The sequence below is a fragment of the Phyllobates terribilis genome, unplaced genomic scaffold, assembly GCF_046119375.1.
Source record: "Phyllobates terribilis strain yellow unplaced genomic scaffold, ASM4611937v1 Scaffold_2__4_contigs__length_985480577, whole genome shotgun sequence".
NCBI classification, from domain to species: Eukaryota; Metazoa; Chordata; class Amphibia; order Anura; family Dendrobatidae; genus Phyllobates; species Phyllobates terribilis.
This window is the reverse complement of record NW_027362762.1, coordinates 628,668,274-628,693,731: the sequence shown is the minus strand read 5'-3', so window position 1 is coordinate 628,693,731 and position 25,458 is coordinate 628,668,274. Positions and strand designations below refer to the sequence as shown.

Genomic DNA, 25,458 nt, shown 5'->3' with positions numbered 1-25,458 from the left:
GTCTCTCTCGCCTGTAGTCCTTGGTTGTACAACGAACTGTGACCCCTGCCGCCAGCGTTTTCAGATGGGAATTTTTTTAACAGTTCCGCAACAAGGGCCTTCTGGTACTGCCCCATTTTTGCAGACCTGTCCACCTCAGGAATAAGAGATATAAAGTTCTCCTTGTAGCGTGGGTTTAGAAGTGTCACCAAACAGTAATGACTGTCACCCAAAATTTTGAGAAAGCGAGGGTCATGGGAAAGGCAGCGTAACATAAACTCAGCCATGCGTGCCAGACTGCTAACAGGCAAGACTTCCGTGTTCTCACCAATTGGACTACTGACCATGCTCTCCTCCTCCTGCTCTCTGTCCACAGGCCATCCACGCTGAACAGATGGTATGACAGTTGTGCAGGTAGTACCGTCTATAGCGCATGAAACAACCTCTTGTTCTTTCTCCTCCTCTTCCTCATTGTCACCCAATCCATGTTGGGATGAGATGAGGCTGAGCTGTGTGTAATGACCCTGTATAGTTCCTTGCTCCATCTCATCGTGGTCCGCCTGCAATTCATCCTCTTTGATTGTGAGCAGAGAGCATTTCAGAAGACAGGGAAGCGGGATGGTGACAATAATTATGGCATCATCGCCGCTCACCATCTTGGTGGAGTCCTCAAAGTTTTGGAGGATGGTACATATGTCTGACATCCATGTTCACTCCTGAGGTCTTATGTGTGAAGTCTGAACTGAATACCGATGGCCTTGTTGATGCTGGTACTCAACAACTGCCCTCTTTCAGGTTCAGCGGTGTGAGCCATACATCTGCCTGCTCTTTCAGAGCTGTCCACAACTCTTCAGCATTGTGCGGTTTGTCACCTAAGCATATTAGCTTCAGCACAGCCTGTTGGCGCTTGGCTGAGGCAGTGCTGCAGTGCTTCCAGCTTGTGACTGAAGTGGTCATATAGGAGATGAAAGCTGAAGAGGAGGAGGATTCTGAGGAGGATGAGGTGGAGGAGCTGTAGACTGTGGGGGCAACCCTGATTGACCTAGGGCCCGCAATCTTTGACTTCGGGAGGACGTGTTCCGTCCCAAGGTCCAACTGGGTCCCAGCTTCCACTATGTTAACCCAGTGTGCTGTCAGCGAGATGTCCCGTCCCTGCCCACAAGCACTTGTCCATGTGTCCGTGGTTAGGTGGACTTTCCCGGTAACTGCGTTGTTGAGGGCACAGCTAATGTTTTGGGACACGTGCTTGTGTAATGTGTAGACAACACATCGGGAGAAATAGTCGTGGCTGGGGGCCGAGTACCGAGGGATGGCCGCCGCCATCAGGTTGTGGAATGCTTACGTCTCCACGAGCTTATAAGGCAACATTTCGAGTGCAAGCAGTCGCGAAATGTGGGAATTTAGTAGTGTGGCCTTGCAAGGACTGGGGTATGGACAACTGAACGCTGCGCTGGGACAAGGACATGGACGTGCTTCCTGATGCTGCTACTTGAGAGTGTGCAATGATAGGTGCAGGGCAGGATGCATCTTCGCATGCACCTTGGACAGGGGATTGGTTTGCATGCACAACAGCGGAATATGCAGTGGTGCCACCCACAGACACTGCTCTTGGACACTGGGTTTGGCCCCACAAAGTCGGGTACTTTGCTGCCATGTGCCTGATCATGCTGGTGGTGGTCAGGCTGGTCGTTTTGCCAGCCCTGCTGATGCTGGCCTGGCAGGTGGCGCAGATGGCCTTTTTGGGGTTATCGGCAGAGTCTTTAATAAACAACCAGACTTGGAAAGACCTAACAGTTGTACTGGCAACTTCCTTCGTGTTGGTGTTACGGGGAACTGTTGCCTGCCTTCTTTCTGCGGCCACCACACTGCTTCTTCCTGCCTGTTGGGGTGCTCTGCCTCCCTCCCCCTATGTGCTGCTGTCCACTCTCTGCATGTCCTCCTGCCAGGTTGGGTCAGTTACTATATCATCCAATACTTCCTCTTCTACTTCCGCACCCTGGTCCTCCTCCTGACTTTCTGGCAATTGTGTCTCATCATCGTCCACCTCTTGTGACACTTTCCCATCGTCGCCTTCATGTGACCGTGGCTGCTAAAATATTTATGCATCGCTACATGCGATCTCCTCTTGCCCCGCTTCAAGTGGAGCGGGCAAGAGTCACAAACCTATAAATGAAAAAGTGAACAGCTCATTGGAGTGTCCAAGTGTGGGATCAGTTGTCTCTGGGCACTCGGCATGGTGGCAGGAAGGAGTATCAGGGTGAGTAATATGCAGTCCAGACTCACGGCTACTGAGACTTGACCGTGTGGAAGACAGAGTGGTGGTTGTGGTGGCAAAGTGACTGGAAGCATCATCTGCTATCCAACCGACAAACTTTTGACACTGCTCTGGATTCAATAGTGGTGTGCTGCGGTCCCCTTGGAATTGGGACAGGAAGGTTGGGCGAGAAGATGTGGGTGTTTGTTGTGGCACAATTTCAGCTTGCCCACGGCCTCGTCCTCTGTATGCATCATCACCATTACGTCCAGTTGCCCATCCCTTGCCACGCACCTTGCCCATTTTAAATGGAGGACAATATCTTCCACGCTCACTACAAATGGCTAAATTTGGAGCGAACTTTTATGTGATCCATGTGATGGAGAAACCACAGTTTTAAATACCAGGCCTGCATGTAACTATTAACACTGCTCCTGGACACTGGGGTTCGGCGCACAAAGTCGGGTTCTTTGCTGCCATGTGCCTGATCATGCTGGTGGTGGTCAGGCTGGTCGTTTTGCCATCCCTGCTGATGCTGGCCTGGCAGGTGGTGAATATGGCCTTTTTGGGGTTATCGGCAGAGTCTTTAAAAAAACAACCAGACTTGGGAAGACCTAACAGTTGTACTGGCAACTTCATTCGTGTTGGTGTTACGGGGAACTGTTGCCTGCCTTCTTTCTGCAGCCACCACACTGCTTCTTCCTGCCTGTTGGGGTGGTCTGCCTCCCTCCCCCTGTGTGCTGCTGTCCTCGCTCTGCATGTCCTCCTGCCAGGTTGGGTCAGTTACTATATCATCCAATACCTCCTCTTCTACTTCCGCACCCTGGTCCTCCTCCTGACTTTATGGCAATTGTGTCTCATCATCGTCCACCTCTTGTGACACTTTCCCATCGTCGCCTTCATGTGACCATGGCTGCTAAAATATTCAGGCATCGCTACATGCGATCTCCTCTTGCCCCGCTTCAAGACGACCGCGCGAGAGGCATGAATCTATAATTGGAAAAGTGAACAGCTCTTTGGAGTGTCCAAGTGTGGGATCAGTTGTCTCTGGGCACTCGGCATGGTGGGAGGAAGAAGTATCAGGATGAGGAATATGCAGTCCAGACTCATGGCTACTGAGACTTGACCGTGTGGAAGACAGAGTGGTGGTTGTGGTGGCAAAGTGACTGGAAGCATCATCTGCTATCCAACCGACAAACTTTTGACACTGCTCTGGATTCAATAGTGGTGTGCCACGGTCCCCTTGGAATTGGGACAGGAAGGTCGGACGAGAAGATGTGGGTGTTTGTTGTGGCACTATTTCAGCTTGCCCACGGCCTCGTCCTCTGTATGCACCATCACCATTACGTCCAGTTCCCCGTCCATTGCCATGTGCCTTGCCCATTTTAAATGGAGGACAATATCTTCCACGCTCACTACAAATGGCTAAATTTGGAGCGAACTTTTATGTGATCCATGTGACGGAGAAACCACAGTTTTAAATGCCTGGCCTGTAGGTAACTATTTTGAACAGTAAACCGGTATCAAAAACTTCGCTGACACACTGAAACAAATTTTTAATGAAGGCCAGAAATGGCAGTATTTTCTGAAAACGTATATGTGATCCGTGTGATGGAGAAAACACAGTTTTAAATAGCTGGATTTTTAGAGCTGTAATATGGAACGACCTGGCTGTATTCTGCAGTGCCAACAAGCAAATGGCGCAGATAAACCTAGGCCTATGTCTAGAAACGTCTAACAGCCTCAGCAGCAGGCAGAACTGGAATGGAGCCTCTTGTGCTATATGCACTGCAGTCTGCTATATACCCTGCCTGCCTGCCTATATACACCCTGCCTGCCTGATATCTCTGCAGATGGATTAGTCCTCAGAAGGACTGTTTGTTGAGATGTATATGTGGAATATACTTCTGTTCTACCTACATTACCTAATACACAATCAAATCTCTCCCTGACGCAGCAGCTACTCTCCCTACACTGTCTGATTCCGGAGTGAATGTGACGAGCACAGCGGCGCCAGGTCTGATATAAACCTGATGACGCTGTGCTGCCAGCCAATCACTGTAATGCCACAACCAACATGGCTGCAGCATTACAGTGAGTGGCAGACAATCCCTGCATGTTCATTGGCTCTGCCAAACATGCAGGGAGGGGACCCGAGCATCCGCCCGAGCATCTCGCAAGTACTCGGCGAGCTCCGAGCATCTCAAGTACTGAGATGCTCGGGCGAGTACCGAGTACTTTTGAGTATGCTCGCTCATCACTAGTCCTGATATGTAAAATCATACAATACAATGAAGAAGAATCAATGAAGTATACTTAATTTTTTTAATTTCTGTTTATGTTATCTGGTCACGAAAAAGTCACAACTAACAGATTTGTGTAAAATGTGACTTGAGATGATCAAGAACGTTTTTGTTCCACAATTATCGGGTTGTGTAAACACTCCAGCAATCCCCGAAAAAACAAGAAAAAATGCACGGGTGATTGGCTCATTCATGGCAGAATTAAATTGTATTTATGTATTTTACTCACTTATATAGCGCTATTAATTTCACAGCGCTTTACTGACATTATTGGCACTGTCCTCATCAGGGTTCACATTCTAAATTCCCTATCTACCCATGCAAACACGGGGAGAACATACAAACTACTTGCAGATGTTGTCCTTAGATGGACCCCAGTGCTGCAAGGCTGCAGTGCTAACCACTGAGCCACTAAACAGTGCTAACCACTGAGCCACCGTGCTGACCTATATCATCTTTATTGGCAGTGCATAGTCCTTTGTAAGCAGTACATGTGCTGCAGATAATGATGATATTCTACGCGAACAAACCAACCTTTTAGTGATAATTCCATGTGCATAGAATTCTGGTCGGCCTGTTTAAATTGGCCATTAAATAACCCCTGCATGGCTTGAAATAGCCAATCGACAGTCATTTGATGGCAAAATGGTGAGCAAATAACATGAATCAGTTTTACACACAGTTCGGTAATTAGTTTGTCTTCCACTAGGACTTTTCGCCAATTCCATGCTGTGTACAGGAGTTGCCATGAACTCTATACCTCTTTACTCTGACTGAACTCATGGACTCCCAGCGATTCCAGCTCCTGCTTACTGTTTAGACGGGCAAGCATTGTTAATGCATGCTTAGGGAACACTGGCTGGCATGGCCTGAATGCACTGTGACTGGCATAATTGGGGAGCACTATGGCTAGCATAGATTTGAGGGTACTTTGGTTTCTATAATGAAAAGCACTGTGCATGGGATTGCCTGGGCACACTCTGACTGGAAAAATGAAGGCGCCCCTGGCTGTTGGTGTAGCTGGTCCACACAGGTTTATTATGGGTAAGATAACTTCCATTTTCTACCTTGCACTTTGAATTTCATATCATATGGTTTTGTGGTGTATGCACTACTATATGATGTATCTACCCTTCTTGTATATGAGCCATATTAGTTCAGGTGGCTGTACTGGTTTGATAAGACAGTGTTAACACTTAGCCATAACCTCATTTCCAGATCTGAATTTGATGGTTATTTTGCACTAGCACTTTATGTAGCCTTTGATCTATAGATAGTATAGGAGTTTACCAGAATGGGAGAGATGACTGTCACTATATATAGCACTTGACTTTTGTAAAGATTTCTGAAACCATGACCTGTTAATTAATTGTGGACCTGCTGCTGCAAACACCTGTGTTCTTCACTGCTGACCTTTTAATATTCATGTTAATGTATGTTAGCCTATTTTTGTATATTCAATAAAAAAGTGTTGTGTACTATACAAGTTGGACTTTGGCTCCATGTACAATTAAAAGAAGCAATGGTAAAGCTATGTATACAGGAATCTTGTATCATTATAAATGAGAATTCAGAAAACCCAATATATCCAATAATATTCTCCTTTTTGTCTATAGGAGTTAGAGTTCCAAATTGAAATATCCAATAAGCATTTTCTTTGCTAAAACGTTTGTGGTGCCAATCCTTTCTTTTAATGGAGCAATAACTTTTTTAATTCCCCTAATGGAAAAGACCGAATTCTTGCCCTTGGGAAATTAAAGGAGCTTTCCCACGAACAAAGTTAATTTTAAAGTTGATTTTAAACAATACATCTTGGGACAATTGGATGTGTTTAAATAAAATGTCCCTGTGCTGAGATGATCTTATAAATGTGCCCCTGCTGTGTACTGTGTAATGGCTGTGTCTGACTGTACAGGAACATGGTCTGACCATACCAAAGCTCCTGGGCAGGAGAGGAAGCAAAAGAGTATATAGACATTACAGCAGGGGATCACAGCTGATTCTTTTTGTGGTGAAGTAAAACATTTTCATGACTGTTTTTAAAAAAATGTTTTTCCTCAAAGAAATAATTATTTGTGATCCCCTGCTTTAATGTCTCTATACTTCTTTTTAATACATCCAACTGTGGAAATTATTATTATTCCAAGATCTATTGATTAAAATATACTTTGTTTGTGGGAAAACATATTAAGTATAATGCTGCAATACTGCAGAAATACAATGATTTTGACTGCCAATGTCTGATAAAGATCTTCTAATTCTAATCTTCAAAGGACCTGTTGTACATCCAACAAATTAAACACTACAAATAAAGCATAAAAGCATAGTTATATAATTATATAGGTTGAAAAAAGACATATGGCCATCAAGTTCAACTTTTCTCTATCAGTTATATATTCTTTATCTTTAAATTATTTATAACCCACAATACCCTTTGTTGTGAGTCAAGAATTCAGTCCTTTTCTAATTGCTTTTATAGTGTCTGCCATCACTACCTCTTGTGGTCGGGCATTTCACAGTCTGACTGCTCTAACTGTAAAGAACCCTTTCACATTTTGCTACTGGAATCACATTTCCTCCACAATTAATTAGTGCCCCCTGGCCCTTTTATGGTCTTTGAAAGGAATAAGTCATGTGCTAGTCCTTTGTATTGACCACACATATATTTATACAAATAAATGAGATTTCCTCTGAGGCGTCTTTTTTCTAAGCTAATCAAGCCCAGCTTTTCCAGCCTCTCATCACATGAGTGGCCTTCCATCCTTTGTAATAATCTAGTTACCCGTTTTTGAATTGACTATAACTTCTGAAAATCCTTTTTAAAACGTGGAGCCCAAAACTGGATCCCATATTCCAGATGTGGCCTCACCAGTAATTTATAAAGGGATAACAATACATTGGGATCGCAGGATTTTCTCTCTCTTTTTATACATCCTAAAATCTTGTTTGCTTTTGCGGCAGCTGCTTGACATTGAGTACTGCTGCTCAGCTTACTTCTAACCAGAATACCCAAGTCCTTCTCCTGTTCTGTAGTCCCAAGTATACTCTTATTTAATGTATATGTAGCAATAGGATTACTCCATCCAAGGTGCATTACTCTACATTTATGTACATTAAACCTCATCTGCCAAGTGTTTGACCATTCAGTCATCTTATCCAGATCATTCTGCAATATCGTAATGTCAAGATCAGATTTTAATATCCTACAGTTTGGTGTTGTCAGCAAAGACTGACTCTTTACTCTCAATCCCATCCACATGGTCATTAATAAAGAGGTTGAAAAGAATCGGATCTAGCACAGATCTCTGCGGCACCCCACTGCTGACTATGTCCCATTTAGAAAATTTACCATTTACGGCGACTCTTTGTTTCCTGTCCTTGAAATTAAATAAACCACAAAGGTAAAATTACAATTAATGTTTTTTTTATTTTAAATTAGATGTAAGGTATGAAAATTAATATCATTTTTCCTCACTGAATAACAGGTACAATGTTTGTGACCACATTTGTATGATCCCTATATACGTAGCCAAATATATTGACCAAAGTGCAGACTTAACATGACACATATCTAGTGCCCTGTTTAAGAATACTAGATAATCTAGGATCCTGACAAAGGATAGGTATAAATTTTTTTGATAATTTCACAAATTTTGAAACATTCTAAACTATAAGTAGTTAAAAAGGTAGCTGCGGTAGTGATCAGTACGTTGTAGTGACCAGTACGTTGTAGTGACCAGCTCATGCTTCTGGAGACATGCACCTGTAAATTAGGCAGGCTCTCATTGCTACAGGAATGCCAAACATGTGGACCCTAAATGTAGTTTAGGCACACTGTGGGGCACAGAAAGAAGGAGGTAGAATGAACAAAAACTAGCAATTCAGGATTTGTTTTTTGAGGTTTTTTTAAATACTGTTTCGCATATGATAAAAGTGATAAGGCACTTTTATTCTTCTGGTCAGTATGATTAAGGCAATACCACACTTGTATAGTTTTTTTATGTTTTGGCGCTTTTACACAATAAAAACTATTTTATAGAAAAAATTATTGTTTTTGCATCGCTTTGTTCTGAGAACTATAACTTTTTTATTTTTTGGCTGATGGAGCTACATGGCGGCTTTTTTTTGCAGGACAAGATGATGTTTTTAGCGGTACCATTTTTATTTCCATTTGGCTTTTTGATCGCATTGTATTCCACTTTTGGAATACAACTGTGGCGGTATGATGAAAAAGCATAGCTTTTTGCCCGTTTTTTTATTTTATTTTTTTACAGTGTGCACACAAGGGGTTAATTAGTGTGACAGTTTTATAGATCGGGTTGCCCCTGACGCTGCGACGATACCAAATATGTGTACTTTTTTTGTTTTTTGTTTTTGCATAAATATATGGATTTATTGGTTTAATATATATATATTTTTTATTTTGTGATTTTTTTTAACAGTTTGAAAACATTTTTAGACTTTTTTTACGTTTTTACTTAGTTGTTGTATGAGACTTCAATTTTTATTTTTCTGATCACTGGTCTCATGCAATGCAATATACATGTATTGCATTGTGTGAGAGCTGACAGTTTTACATTGTCAAATCTCCTGTTAGACTCAGCTTCTGTCTGAGTCTAGCAGGACACTGTGCATGGCAGACCTGGAAGTCATCATGTGACCTTCGGCTGCCATAACAACGCCAGGTCCTATCACGGGGGCCGTCGGGAAGGTGAGTGGACGGCCCCCTCTCCCTCTCACTATCTCCTATATGCCGCGATTGCTATGGATTGCAGCATCTAGAAAATAGCAAAGGGGTAACATCATTGGGACCTGATCCAATCAGGTCCCAATGATGTGCCCTGTCAGAGCTATTGCTCTGCACCGCAGCTGCAGCGCTTGCAGGACCCTGGGGGTCCTGAGCGCTGCGGGATCACCGACGGTTTATAAACGTCGGCGCTGCACAGAGCCCAGCAAGCGCTGATGTTTATGTACAGTGGGCGATCGGGAAGAGGTTAAAAGGGCTGCCCAGGTTTGGCACGGGGGTGTGCAGTCACTCTGTGACTGCAGATGTGTGAATCCTCACACCTTGCACTGTCAGGATTTTTCAGTGCGGGCAGCGGGACCAGGCGGCCGGTTGACGACAGGTACGGTTGAGACCGGAAGTTTGCATACACTGTGTGGAGGGACACTTGTGTATGTTTTTCTCAGTGTTGGACATGGGGTCGGAGTGGACCTTTCCCATTTTGGGTCAATTGGGATTGCCGTCATTTTTGGTATTTGCCAAGTGCCAGAGTGGTGGGAGAGGGAGAAAATGTTATGAGGCATTTTTGTTGCTTTCTGCAGGGTCAAAAGTTTGCATACATTTCATTAGTATTTGGTACCATTACCTTTAAACTGAATGACTTGGATCAAACATTTGGGATATCATTCTACAAGCTTCTTACAATAGTTGGTCAGAATTTGGGCCGATTCCTCTTGACAAAACTGGTGTAACTGATCCAGATTTGTAGGTTGTCTTGCTCACACCAGCTTTCCTCATACATTTTCAATAGGATTGAGATCAGGGCTTTGTGAAGGCCATTCCAAAACATTGACTTTGTTATCCTTAAGCCACTTTGTTACCATTTTGGCAGTATGCTTCGGGTCATTGTCCATTTAGAAGACCCATTTCCGCCCAAGCTTTAACTTCCTGACTGATGACTTGAGATCTTGCTTCAGTATTGCCAAATAATCTTCTTTTCTCATGATGCCATCTATTTTTTGAAGTGTACCAGTCCCTCCAGCAGCAAACAAATCCCACAACTTGATACTGCCACCCCCATGTTTCACAGTTGGGATGATGATTTTAGGCTTCAAAGCTTCTCCCTTTTTCCTCCAAACTTAACGATGGTCATTTGCTCAAAAGTTCAATTTTAGTTTCATCAGACCACAGGACATGTCTCCAAAAATTAAGGTCTTTGTTCCTGTATGCATTTGCAAACATTAATCTGACTTTTTAATGTTTCTTTTGGAGTAATGGCTTCTTCCTGGCTGAGTGGCCTTGTTGATCAGTACTCGTTTCTCTGTGGTTATTGACACAATCTTTCCAGCTTCCACCATCATCTTCCCAAGGTGTTTTGCTTTTGTCCTTGGGTTGATATGCACATGTCGGACCAAAGCACATTCATTTCTGGTTCACAGAACCCGTCTCCTGCCTGAGCGATATGATGGCTGGACATTCCCATCTTGTTTGTACTTGCGTATAATTGTTTGTACAGATGAACAAGGCACCTTCAGGTATCTTGAAATTGTACCCAAGGATGAGCCTGACTTGTGCAAGTCCACAATTCTCTTTCTGATATCTTGGCTAATTTCTTTAGACTTTCCCATGATGCTACACAAAGAAGCAGTGTGTTTCAGGTGTGCATTAAAATACATCCACAGGTGAGTCTCTAATTAACTCATATGTTGCCCAAAAAACTATCAGAAGCTTCCCCACACATGACATCATCATATGGGCAGTCCAGAATTGTTTAAAGGGATAGTAATCTTAGTGTGTATAGACTTTTAACTTTGCTGTAAGTGGTGGAGGTGCCTTGAAGCATTCTCTCTCTCTCATTGTTCTGGCATTTAGAAAATATTAGGGATTGTGGTGGTCCTGATTGACCTGGGGCAGGAGGGGTTTGTTCTGGTTTTGTGTCGGATGTTGGGAGGTACATGCATGTGTGTCTTTTTATGTAGTATATGTAGGCATCTGGTTTCAGCTGTATGTGATGTGCACACTCCCGGCCACGTTCCGACTAGACGTGTGTTGCCAGGTGCGTGCAGGTCACATGGCCGTCTGCTCACAGTGACGCCCCCTTAGAATTCACAGGTGTGCAGTTACTTTGAGTGACTGCAGAGTTTTTTGCCAAACCTGGACAACCCCTTTATGGTCTGCATGATATCATTGCATCTTAGAAGCCACATAATGAAGTCTTTTCATCTTAATGGGAAGGTACCATTAAAAAAAAGGAAATTATTAGTGTTTTGATTTAAAAAAATATATAATTTATTTTTAATTAAGTAAAATATTAAAAATAATTAAAAAATGTTTGGTATTTCCACTTTTAAACACTAGGGGGAGCAGCTGCTGAAATTTGCCATGAAAACCTAGTGTACAACTAGCTCACATTATGACTGCAATAAATGTGGTCAGGTTCTACTCACATGTGTGTGATGTCACTCCTCTCCTCCCCTTCTGGGTATTTGTAAAAGGAAAAAAAGGATGAAGTTTAGGATCACAATGAGGAGCCATTTTGTTGGTGACTGCCAATGATGCTGACAAATAGACGGCGTTTCTGAGGACGGACGGCAGCACTGATTCTGTTAGTTGGAGCTGCTCGCTGTATCATAAACTTGGGTTAGATATGTGGAGTGTAACACACACTGGGATTATTGACAGCACATGACATTACACAAATCTAAATACAGGGCTCAGTGTAGTGTATAGAATGATGGGATTAGATAGAAGAGTCTGGGGCGTATCGCGCATGATGGGATTAGATAAGCCGGTTTGGGCATATTGCGCATGATGGGATTAGATAACCGCTCAGGGCCGTATAGCGCGTGATGGGATTAAATACACCGCTCTGGGGAGTATAGCATGTGATGGGATTAGACACACTGGTGTGGGGCATATCTCTTATGATGGGATTAGATACACCGGTCTGGGGCATATCGCACATGATGTGATTAGATACACCGGTCTGGGGCGTATTAAGCATGATGGGATTAGATAAACTGGTCTGGGGCGTATCGCGCATGATGGGATTAGATAAACCGGTCTGGGGCATATCGCGCATGATGGGATTAGATAAACTGGTCTGGGGTATATTGCGTATGATGGGATTAGATAACCGTCTGGGGCTTATAGCACTTGATGGGATTAGATACACCGGTCTAGGGCATATAGCACATTATGTGATTAGATACACTGGTCTGGTGCGTATCACGCATTTTGTTGGTGACTGCCAGTGACCGCGTCACCAAGGACGGCTGGCAGCACTGATTCTGTTAGTTGGTGCAGCTCGCTGTATCATAAGCTGGGGTTAGATATGGGACCCTGCCCCCATGGAGTTGGACGGGGTGGGGTCATACATTGCACCCTTGCTCCCTTAGAAGTGTTTGACTCTGCTCTGTCCACTTCTGTGGGAGCGGTGGTGTGGTGTGTGGCCCCTCTCCATCCACTTCTGTGGGAGCAGTGGTGTAATGTGTGACTCTGCTCCTTCCGCGTCTGTAGGAGCGGTAGTATGGTGCTTGACCCTGCTCCATCCACTTCTATAGGAGCAGTGGTATAATGTGTGACCTCTCTCTGTCTTCTGCTGTGAGAGCAGTAATATAGTGGATGGAGCAGTGTCACGCATTGCACTGCTGCTGCTATGGAGGTGGACGGAGTGGGATTACACCACTGCTCTCTTAGAAATGTGTAACCCTGCTTTGTACACTTCTGTGGGAGCAGTGGTGTAATAGAATGGATAAATTTCCTGTAGACAGGGCTGCCACCAGGAATTTCAGGGCCCCATACTTGCAACATTTTCAGGCCCACTTGAGGCTCCTCCCCAGCTCTGCCTCCATCCCTCGAACCTTCCACAGTCCCACTGCCCACTCTTGGAAATACTCAACTTCTGCACCACATCCTCACCAATCACACATTAACAGTTCCCATCGAACACCAGATCACATACATAGTCATCAGCTTTTGTTTTGGACAAAAGATTTTTTAAGTCACCACTACCACCACGATAAGGTAGACTCTTCTGGCCAGTCCCTACTCTACCCTAATCTATTCAAAATTTGTTAAAATACCCAATACTCTTTTTAGCTATATTTTTATTTTTTCTTTAAAGGAATGTGTCACATACATTTTTTAAAATGATCAATAATACCACATACAAGGGACAAAACCTGTCACACCATGGCCGAACCACATATTACCACTACATAGTGACCGAATAATACCACATACATGGGACAAATGCTGCTACACCATGACCAGATCATATATTACCACCACATAACAACTAAATAATACCACATACAAGGAACAAATACCGTCACACCATGACCAGATGACATATTACCACCACATAGTGACCGAATAATACCACATACAAGGGACAAATACCACCACACCATGATCAGACCACATATTACCACCACATAGTGACTGAATACTACATTACTGATCACTAATAAAAAACACAAAAAAAAATTTTTAAAAAAAGGCAGCTGCAAAGTTATTTCTTTCTATTTTTACAAGGAACAATATTTTTTTGCTCTGTCTAGGGACCATTTTTTGATAGCCCCTATTTATAAGTTTGAAGGTTCATTTCCCACCCTTGATCACAACATCTTATTTACTAAAACAGTTCCGTTTAGTGTGGGTGAATTCACCAACATGAATATTTATAATTACATGAGGTGGGTGGCATGATGTGGCATGGAGGATGGTATTCACCGTAATATGTTTGTGATAAGAGAGAGTACTGATTTTACCTATAGAAATAATTATAGTAAGTTGCAAATCCATAAAGAATATGATAACAGGAGCAACGATAAAAGTAAATTTAAGTCTAGAATCATTAACTTTAAAATAACCCCTAAGAAAATGCCTACATCAGTTAGTTTAGATAAATCTTCTTAATTTTAAATACATATTGTCATCAGACAGGAGGTCTAAATTCTGGCAGCGATATATCTTAAGTATGACAACTGTGCCCCCTATATCCAACTGTCCCATGACAACTTTATGCATATTTTAAGTCCATCTAAAATTTTATTTTCCTCTAAAGTCAATTTTAATTTTAACATGCTTAACATTCAAGGCATATATTAAGATCCAAAGCAGATGCGTAGAACAATTACCGTTGACTCATTTTGAACGATACATTAACATTTTACCTATAGCAATTGACAAATCAAACTTCACATATATACGTAGTGCAATCAATTAGTCAACTCTTCCGAGAGCACACAGACATACCGCATAATTAATTAAAAAACACATATGCAATTAAAAGCAGAAACACTAAAAGTATGTTCACAAATATGTAAACATTAGCATTACTGAGGAGATAAAGAAAAAAATTATTATATAGTGTATATATATATAGTATATACATATATATTTTTATATATATATATATATATATATATAGTATATATATTTGGAAATATAAATATATAACAGATTTAGCAGTATATATACACAGTGCTCAGCATAAATGTGTACACCCCCTTTAAAAAGTAAGATTTCAATCAATATCTCGCTGACCACAGAAACAATTTCCAAAATTTTGACAAAACTCAGCTTGATGGAACATTTTTTTAACCTGTAGCATAAAAATAAGGTTACTAATATATAACTTTCAGTACAAAATCTTCACTTTTATTCAAATTAGTTAAGGCAAAAATGAATACAGCTCAAATAAAAAACAACTACATGTAATATTTTGTATGACCTCTATGAATTTTTTTAAGAACAGCACCAAGTCTTCCAGTAATCGAATGAAAAAGGTAGAGTAATATTGCAACATGTGTCTTTTTACATTCTTCAAAAACTACCTCTTTTAGAGCCTGGATGCTGGATGATGGAGTGATGCTCAACTTATCTCTTTAGTATACCCCATAAGTGTTCGATTGGGTTCAGATCAGGAGACATACTTGGCCATTGAATCACTTTCGTTATGTTCTTCAAAAATGGGCACAAAGTGGTGGTAGCGCGGTCGGCTCTCATAGCAAGTAAGCAATTCTGCTACACATAGGTGATATGATCATCGCCTGTGTGAAACACAGTCGATCAGAACATTTCAGCTTCTAATCTCCCATGGAGACTATTAAAGCATGTAAAAAGTAAAAAAAAAGTTTTAAAAAATATAAAAACAATAAAAAATATATAAAAGTTCAAATGACCCCCCTTTTGCCCCATTCAAAATAAAACAAAAAAATTAAATATACACATATTTGGTATCACCGTGTTCAGAATCGCCCGATCTATTAATATAAAAAAATAATTAATCTGATCGGTAAATGGCGTAATGAGAAGAAAATCAAAACGCCAGATGCAATAATGGGCAATCAAAATATCATATCTACCCCAAAATGGTATTAATAAAAAAGTCAGTTCGGCGCGCAAAAAATAAGCCCTCACCCGGCCTCGTCCCGAAAATTGGAGATGCTAGGGGTCTCAGAAAATGGCGACTTTTTATTTTTTATTTTAACAAACTTTGGATTATTTTTTCACCACTTAAATAAAAAAGAACCTATACATGTTTGGTATGTATGAACTCGTAATGACCCGGAGAATCATAATAGCAGGTCAGTTTTAGCATCCAGTGAACATGGAAAGAAAAAAAAAACGTGGAATTGCATTTTTTTGCAATTTCACCGCACTTGGAATTTTTTTCCTTTTTTCCTTTTTTCCAGTAAGCGATATGGTAAAACCAATGATGTTGTTCAAAAGTACAACTTGTCCTGCAAAATATAAGCCTTGACATGGCCATATTGAAGGAAAATAAAAAAGTTATGGCTCTGGGAAGAAGGGGAGCAAAAAACGAAAGCGCAAAAATGGACAATGGCCCAAGGGTGAAGGGGTTAAAGAATAATTAGACTTACATGTGGTTGAATTCTTGTAAATTAGTATTTTGTAGTCTAAACTTAAGTTTTGCTGCTAAGACTTTTATGGTTGTGTTCTCTTGAATGAATTTGTTAGGGAAATAACTTTTTGGGTGTGTGCAAAAAATAAATCTTGTTTGCAAGCAATGACTCATTTGTGGGAGTATTTTGTAGTATGGCATCCCACAGAAAATGCTGATTTTGAAAGGGAACTAAAATTTTGCTGTCAAATCTGTTGGGGTGTAATTATTTTATGCAGCAGCACTTTAAAATTCAGAGGGGACATGTACAGAGAATATCAGACATTACTGAGTAACACATAATTCTACTATTACCAAGAGGAGGACCTGCTCGCAAGTTTATAATCTGTCATGAAATAGGGGTGACACAAATGGTAAAAAGTACTTTTGTGGTCCTGACGTCGTTGTAATAAATAAATAGGGGTATACAAATAACGCTGCATGAACAAGTCATCAGCTAGTATTTGTACAGGTCCAGATACAAAGTGCTATTGAGTCCATGATGAGCCCATGAAGGGTGTGGAAATAGATAATATAAGGCATCAGATTTCCGAAGAACAAGAAACAGTTGTATTAGTGAAGAGAGGTGATAGGCCAAGCTAAAGATATACATTTGAAGAGCACACCTAATATGGTGGAGACTGGGATATAAGTAAATTGTCTAGGGCAGAGCATTCCAGAGAACTGTCACAGCTTGAGAGAAGTCTTGGAAATGTGAGTAGGAGGTTTAGATTACAGAGGATGTCAGTTTTAGGACTTTAGTTTAATGGAGAGCATAGGTAGGGTGGTAGACAGAGGTGAGGAAGGATATGTAGGGTGGTGCAGCACTGTGAAGAGCTTTGTGGCTCTCTATCTAATCCCAGCAATCAAATCATTGGATCTGAGTCTAATATCTTTAGTTCCACTTTATAGTTTCTGTTTGGACACCTCTAGATCTCATGTTCATTCCTCTATTATTATCTCTGCATCTTTAACAATTTGCTCAGCTCCAACCTTTGCTGTTAGATGCAGATGATGGCTGAATAACATAGCTATCATCTGCCGATAATGGGATGGGGTCGCTATGAGTTTGGAACTGAGGGCCTCCTGCTGCTGTTAACCTGGTAAATGCCACTATCAATCTGCAACAGCTGCATTCAAAGCGCATGAACCTCCCGCGGTTGGCTGCTATGGCAGCCAGGGAACTGCTAAACTCTTTCGCTGGACTTCAAAAGAGATCTAGATTTTTACTTTATACTGAAATGCAGTTACATCATGAAGAGTTACACTATACTTTTGGTATCACCATAATTGTACTGACCTATGGAATCCTATTTGCCAGTTCACTTTTACCGCACAACGAATGCTATGAACACGAATCTCAAAAAACATTTCCGGAATTGCATTTTTTGTTTATTTCAATGCACTTGGAATTTTTTCCCGGATTTCCAGTACACTATATGGCAAAATTAATGGTGTCATTCAAAACCTCTTCTCCCAGAAAAAAAACCCTTGTGAATGTAAATGGGTTAATTCCTAGCTTTCTTTTCATTTCAATCCACAACCTATCCACCAAATGTAGTATTTAATTCCTTATTTGTATTTTCTAATTACTACACCTCCCCATCTCTAATATGTCTTCCACTGTAAAGTGTTCTACGCAAAACCCTTTTCTTTTAAAATTACTTTCTGTGATTTATTTTACCCATCTCAAATGTTGAGTTGTATAACCAAAATATACAGGTGACATCAGGTACAAAAAGCCCACCAAAAATTGTTGGTAGATGTAACATTTCTTATTTTCCCTCCCTAAAAATTATTATTGCTAACATATTATGCTAAAGAGGAACGTGATGTGATGACTATACAGTAAACTGAAGCAATTTTATATATTGTTAGAAATGGAAAAGTGCAATGGAATCTTGCCTCAATCATGTGTGCAAACTTTCTTTAGTGGTGTAGTGACAATATGTCTGTCCTTTTCCTTCTCTGCAGTTAACTGTGACGATCCGCTAGTGTCCCTGCTACCACTGACGGCATTTGACAGCTCCTCAGAAATGCTCCTTAGTAATGCAAAGCTCAACAGTCGAGATGGTAAGATCACAGTCTAAAGTTTCTGTCAACCAAGACTATCCGTCTTTGATGAATAATGTATTATGGAAAATGTTGTTGCTGAAATCAGCTCCAAAAAATATATATGTTTTTACTGTAGCTTGTTTGAACTGGTAATTAGTAAAATAAATTCCCAGCAGAATGGAAAAGATGAAATCTTTTCCATAAAAGCTTCTGCTTAGCAGGGCTCTCTGTTGTTCACCCATTCAACTTCATACAGGCTTCTGACCTCTGCTGCAGAGGCCTCTGTGTTGCATCCATGGAGTAGCTGCAGGATGGTGAAGCAAGTTGAGGTGTTTCCAGGCCAGGATTCAGCAAGACGGTTTCAACAGCCAGGTGATAATCAGAGGCAGGGACAATAAGAATATCTGATTCCAAAATGCATAGTCAGGGAATACCCAGGTTCACATCCAGAGGTTTAAAACAAGATATAAAACAAAAGAGTAAATGATGGTCCAACAATCCAGGGGTCAGACTCAGAAGTACATCCAACATGTCATACAGCAGATTCAATGTGTTATAGAAGCCAGTTCAGATAAGCGCACAAAAGCTGTATACAGTAAGTACACTAAATATATGCATTCCAAACCTGTAGACAGAGCAATACCTGGTGAGAGTCAAATAGTATAAAGTGTTTACAGGATTTAAATGGAGTTTTCAAATAAAAATTGTCATGTCGAATAATGAAGCCTTTTCTATTTATTTTTCATAAAATATCAGTAACTGTGTGGATTCAGGCTTCTTTCTAGGCTAAAATGTGACCTCGTTGGTCCTGAGATTAGTGCAGGTCTAACCACAGGGGTCACAGACCAATAACAAGACTTTCTTTTGTCTGGAGAAAAGGTTCAGCTCATTGTCTATTTTTACATGTAGCCATGTGATATAGGATAAGATGATAAGGGCAACCGTCTCACAAATTAAAATACAGAGGTTAGAAAATGAATAAATTACATTAATTATCCCTTGCAGATACTGAGTTAAATTCATTATTATATAGTTCTACAGAGCTGAATTTGCTGGTGGAGCCTATGTGTACATATATTACATTACTTATCCTGGACTTACCATATTTTTCAGACTATAAGACGCACTTTTTTCCTACAAAATGTTGGAAAAAGTGCTGTGTGTGTCTTATAGTCCGAATGTACTATACTGTGGCTGTGGTTGGTGGAGGTGTGGGGGGAGTGGCACCGGCAGAGGACTGGAGCAGAAGAGGCCGGAGACGCCTTCTGCAGCCTACACTGTGCCCGATGCTAAAGAAAATGAATATTCACTGCTTGGGCAGTGAGTATTCATTCTCCTTAATAGTGCAAACATTGTAAGCTGCAGACGCTGCTCCTGCAGCTGCTTGGCGGTCACATGTGCCCGCTATTAAAGATGAGGAGTGGGAGTGGAGTGGGAGTGGAGAGGTGTGAATATTCATGTTCTTTAGTAGCGGGAACACGTAGTCGCCGAGCAGCTGCAGGAGCTGGCAGCTGCAGCTACAGTGTGCGAGCTTTTAAGGAGAATGAATAGTCAGTACTCCCCATGTCCGTAGTCCCATCATGGGGACCAGTGACTATTCTGGCAGCTCATCTCACCTTGTGAGGGCGCATGGCAGCGACGTCTTGTGCTGCTCACGCCTGCTGGCAGCAGAAGAGGACACAGCGCTGGAGCAGAGGGAAGGAAGGTTATCTTCTTCCTTAGCGAGTGTGAATGAGCTGAGTGTGACCAGAGCGTAAGTGCAAATGGAAGAAAGTGTGTGACTTGTGATTCAGTGACTTTGGATTCAGGGAGTTAGGAAGGGAGGAATTTGGACTGAATTGCTGTCTGTATTTTATTAATTCTTTACATTTCTTTTTACTTAACATTTCTGTCCAATGCAATCCCCATTAGGAAATGAGCTCCATTATTGACAATGCTATCCAGTGTACATCTTGCCACATGTATGCAATCCTTGAACAGCCGGTCGTGGGCGCATATTGCTGTGCGAGATGTGTGCACATTGTGCATTTGGAAGCCCAGGTACTGGATCTAAATGAGCAGCTGGCAACACTGAGATCCATAGACAATATGGAAAGGAATCTGCTGCTCACTGGGGTAGATGTGGGGGGGGGGGTGGTAGTATGGAGCTGCAGGACAGTGTGGCAGCTAGCTGGGTGATAGTTAAAAGGGGGAGTAGAGGAAAGAGTGCCAGGGAGGCTAGTCCTGATCTAGCACACCCCAATAAGTTTGTAAAGTTGACAGATGAGGGAGGTGTCAGGACAGGGGGTAGCACTGCTGCAGCAAGGCATGTCCTCTGAAAGCCGGAGGAGTGTCAGCTCCAGTAAGGGGGGAGACTCAATTATTAGGGGAACAGGGCAATCTGTCACAAAGACTGTGATCATCGAACAGTGTGCTGCCTACCTGGCACTCGAGTCTGGCACATCGCTGATCAGGTTGAAAGATTACTGGGAGGGGCTGGTGAGGACCCAGCTGTCATGGTGCACATTGGCACAAATGACAAAGTTAGAGGTAGGTGGAAGGTCCTTAAAGATGATTTCAGGGAATTAGGCTGCAAGCTGAAAACAAGGACCTCCAAGGTAGTATTCTCTGAAATACTGCCTGTACCATGTGCCATCCCAGAGAGGCAACGGAAGATTAGGGAGATAAATAAGTGGCTCAGGAATTAGTGTAGGAAGGAGGGGTTTGGGTTCATGGAGAACTGGGCCGACTTCTCAGTTGGCTACAAGTTCTATGCTAGGAACGGGCTGCACCTCAATGGGGAGGGTGCAGCTGTGCTGGGGGAGAAAATGGCTAGAAGGTTGAAGGAGTGTTTAAACTAGGGATTGGGGGGGATGGTATTCATTTTATAGGTGGGGAAGATAGTGCAGATAGTGACCTGGGCACAAATAAAGAAATTGGGGGTGGGGTTAGAACTGTCAATATAGTAAGAAGGAATAGAGGTACAGAGAAGTTCATAAAATGCATGTACACTAATGCCAGAAGCCTCGCCAACAAAATGGAGGAATTAGAATTAATTTTGTTAGAAAATAATTATGACATGGTGGAGATATCTGAGACATGGCTGGATGAGAGCTATGACTGGGCAGTTAATTTACAGGGCTATGGGCTGTTCAGAAATGACCGTACAAACAAGCGAGGGGTGGGGTGTGTTTATATGTAAAATCATCCTTAAAACCCATCTTGCATGAGAATGTATGTGAATCTAATGAAAATGTAGAGTCCCTGTGGGTGGAGATAAGGGGAGGGGGAAAAAATAATAAATTACTGATAGGGGTTTATAAGTCTCCAAAAATAACGTAAGCAGCAGAGAATATCCTCATAAAGCAAATAGATGAAGCAGTCACTCAAGGAGAAGTCATTATTATGGTGGACTTCAACTACCCTGAAATACATTGGGGAACAGAAACCTGTAGTACCAGCTAAGGTAATAGGTTTTTGACAACTATGAGAGACAATTAACTTTCACAACTGATTCAGGACTCAACAAGAAGGGGGGCACTGCTAGACCTACTATTAACCAACAGGCCAGACTGCATATCAAATATACGAGTTGGGGGTCACTTGGGTAATAGTGATGACAAAATAATAAGCTTTCATGTATCCTTTAAGAAGATGTGTAGTAGAGGGGTTACAAGGACACTAAACTTCAGGAAGGAAAATTTCCAATGGTTGAGAGATGATCTTAGTGCAATAAATGGACGAAATCCTGAGACATAAAACTACACAAAGTAAATGAGAGACATTTATTAGCATCCTGAATATAACCTGTGCACAATATATACCCTATGAGAATAAACATGCTAGAAATAGGAGGAAACCACTATGGCTAAATAGAGCTGTAAGGGGCGCAATAAGTGACAAAAATAAAGCATTTAGAGAACTAAAGTAAGTAGGTAGTGATGAGGCATTAAATAAATACAGAAAATTAAATACATTCTGTAAAAACCAAATCAAAGCAGCAAAGATTGAGACAGAGAGACTCATTGCCAGAGAAAGTAAAATAATCCCAAAATATTCTTTAACTACATAAATAGTAAGAAACTATAAAAATGATAGTGTTGGCCCCCTTAAAAATAGTCTGGGTGAAATGGTGGATGAGGATGAGGAAAAATCTAATATGCTAAATTATTTTTTTTCAACAGTATTTGCACAAGAAAATCGCATGACAGAAAACATGATCAGTGATAAAAAAAATTCTCCATTAAATGTCACTTGCTTAACCCAGGAAGTACAGCGGCGTCTAAAAATCACTAAAAATCGCCGACGTCAGCAGTCGCGTGACCTGTCACATGACAAAATGATGTCATGGCAGGTCCTTTCACACCACCACGACCCATACAACAGACCAGACTGAGCGGAGAAAACACCGGAGGCCATCGGAACAGTTCCACGAACATCCCGGTGTTCGACGAACTGAACTGAACCAGAACACTACGGGGGTGGCTCAACACTAATTATAATACTGTTTATCAATGTACTATATTTCGTTGCTGTGGTGCTCTTTCAGTAATATTTTAAAGATAACACAAGTAAACACAAAATGCAATTTTTAAATGAAGGTCTTTATTAAGGGAAAAAGAAATCTAAACCTACAGGGTCCTGTGTGAAAAAGTGATTGCCCCCTAAACCTAATAACTTGTTGGGCCACGGTTAGCAGCAACAAATGCAATCAAGTGTTTGCGATAACTGGCAATGAGCCTTTTACATAAACTCTGGAGGAATTTTGGCCCACTCATCTTTGCAAAATTGTTGCAATTCAGCCACAATGGAGAGTTTCTGAGCATGAATCCCCTTTTTAAGGTTATGACACAGCATCTCAATCAGATTAAGGTCAAGACTTTGACTAGGCCACTCCAACGTTTTAAGTTTGTTTTTCTTAAGCCATTCAGAGGTGGACTTGCTGGTGTGTTCTGGATTATTGTTCTGCTACATAACAAAGGGCGCTTAGGTTGAATTATTTTCATAGATTGGAGTTTTATGGAATAAGCATTACCTAGTAAATTTATGTTTATTTTTTTCTATTTTTTATAGAGAAATCCCACTTATTAAACCTGACAGGGCACACCTGTGAAGTGAAAACCATTTCCGGTGACTACCTCTTGAAGCTCATCAAGAGAATGCCAAGAGTGTGCAAAGCAGTCATCAAAGCAAAAGGTGGCTACTTTGAAGAACCTAGAATATAAGACATATTTTCAGTTGTTTCACACTTTTTTGTTAGGTATATAATTCCACATGTGTTAATTCATAGTTTTGATGCCTTCAGTGTGAATGTACAATTTTCATAGTCATGAAATACAGAAAAATCTTTAAATGAGAAGGTGTGTCCAAACTTTTGGTCTGTACTGTATATGTTGCTGCTCAAAAGAGAGGACTGATAATACACCAGTTGTCATGCATATTATATGAGGGGGGAGTGGCCAAAGCCAAAATGGACCACAAAAATGTTGATGTTGTCACTTTAAAAATGCTTTATTAAACATGCATCATATAAACAGGACATAACAAAAATAGGATACATATTATAAAAACACAATCTCAACAGCCATCAAGAGCAGTGGCACACAGTATTTTAGTTATTATGCTCTACATAAATATTGGGAATAGGTACCATAGATTGAGTCTGAGTAAAACTCATGTATCAACATATATCACCATACAACTAATGAACCCATTACATACCTCCCAGAGCATTATATACCAGACCACCGTGCTGAGGCCGTCCCCAACGTGCGTTTCGGCACTTTTGCCTTTCTCAAGGGGTAATAATACCTGTCACAGACCTGCTATATATAGGGGCCTAATGCCTCTTAATCACCTCCCACGTGTCCAATTAAACATACCCAAGCCTCCTTACAGACATGTAGTAGCGATGTCATCCATTACCGCCGAGCATACAAACAAAGGTGACGTAACACGTGTCACCGAGTGAGGCGGGGATGCCCTCAAGCGCATCACCAAGTATGGCGGAAGTGACGTTAATCGCTTTGTCAGGTGGAGCGGAAATGACATCAAACAAGTCATCAATTAGGGCGGAAGTACATCAAGGCAAGTTGTTCATGCCCATAGATGACGCAGAAGGTGTCATCGTTACCAGGATAACATAGAGAGACAAGAACTCATTATATATCATATCATATTGCGATCACATACAGTATAAGAGAAGGGAATAGGGAATTCTTTATCTAAAATTATAGCATAATAGTCATCAGACAGTGGTATGTAGATTTAGATCTTTTTTAAGCTCCCATAGAGAAGATTAGATATGGCAAATTAGCATGGAATAAAATTTCATATAAGGCCGACAATGTATTAGGCATTACAATACCGTATCCAACATTGTATGACCAATATCACCCATACATATCCCCATGCCATATTTCTGTAGTACCATCAATATATCTGAAAAAATTATTACAGTACATTTATCATATATTTATCGAGAATTTTCATTAATAACACTACAATGACAATATAGTGACATGGTTCATAGATAGGTACAGAGATACCACAGGTACAGCAGGTAGATAACGGGTATTTTCTCCACTATATATAATATTGTCCGGACGAGTTAATTTAACGGAGCTGCTTCCACATGAACCAACAATGCCAAGAAGACCAGTACTCTTCTATTCATTTTTCTACTGTGATGTTCATAATGTGATGTAGATCGCGAAGCTTTCGTCTTATATCACTGGGCAGATGTATATCACCCCAATTATCAATAGCAGGTAAGTATCAGATAATAATTAAAAACCTGTGGATTAAAACAAAGATTAAATATACAGACCTAAAAAGTACCCAAGAGTTGAATTGTTGGTCACAGAGGACAACAAACTACAGAAATGGGGCGAAACTAATGTTTTCATTGAGTCCGGTGGGATGTAAAGTATTTAAAGTCCATATCCACCGAGACTCTAATTGAGCAAATCGTTGACAGATCGGACCACCACATATCCCTACCTCAATTCTATGAATACCACGGATCCGTGGATTACTCTGGTGATATAATTTAAAATGTCGCGGAATGGTTTTCAGCGTGGATGCGTCCACGTGGTCTGCTGAGACCACAATCCCCAGCACATGCTCCCGAATTCTTACTTTTAATTGCCTAGTTGTTAAACCTATGTAGATTAAACCACATGGACACGACGCATAATAGATGACATTACACGTATAGCAAGATATATATTGCTTGATATTGTATATAACG

The 25,458-nt window shown here is 41.3% G+C and overlaps 1 protein-coding gene across 2 annotated transcripts in view; it reads left to right on the top strand.

Annotated features, from left to right (window-relative positions):
* LOC141221874 (contactin-associated protein-like 5) overlaps positions 1 to 25,458 on the top strand; it is a 1,265,469-nt gene that overhangs the window by 351,759 nt on the left and 888,252 nt on the right. For both annotated transcript variants that reach the window (XR_012289806.1, XM_073666602.1), the window contains exon 2: positions 18,147 to 18,245. Coding sequence is in view for 1 of the 2 variants with exons in the window: in XM_073666602.1 (XP_073522703.1) it covers positions 18,147 to 18,245 (99 nt within the window). In the remaining variant the exon portion in view is untranslated. The remainder of the gene's footprint in view (positions 1 to 18,146; positions 18,246 to 25,458) is intronic.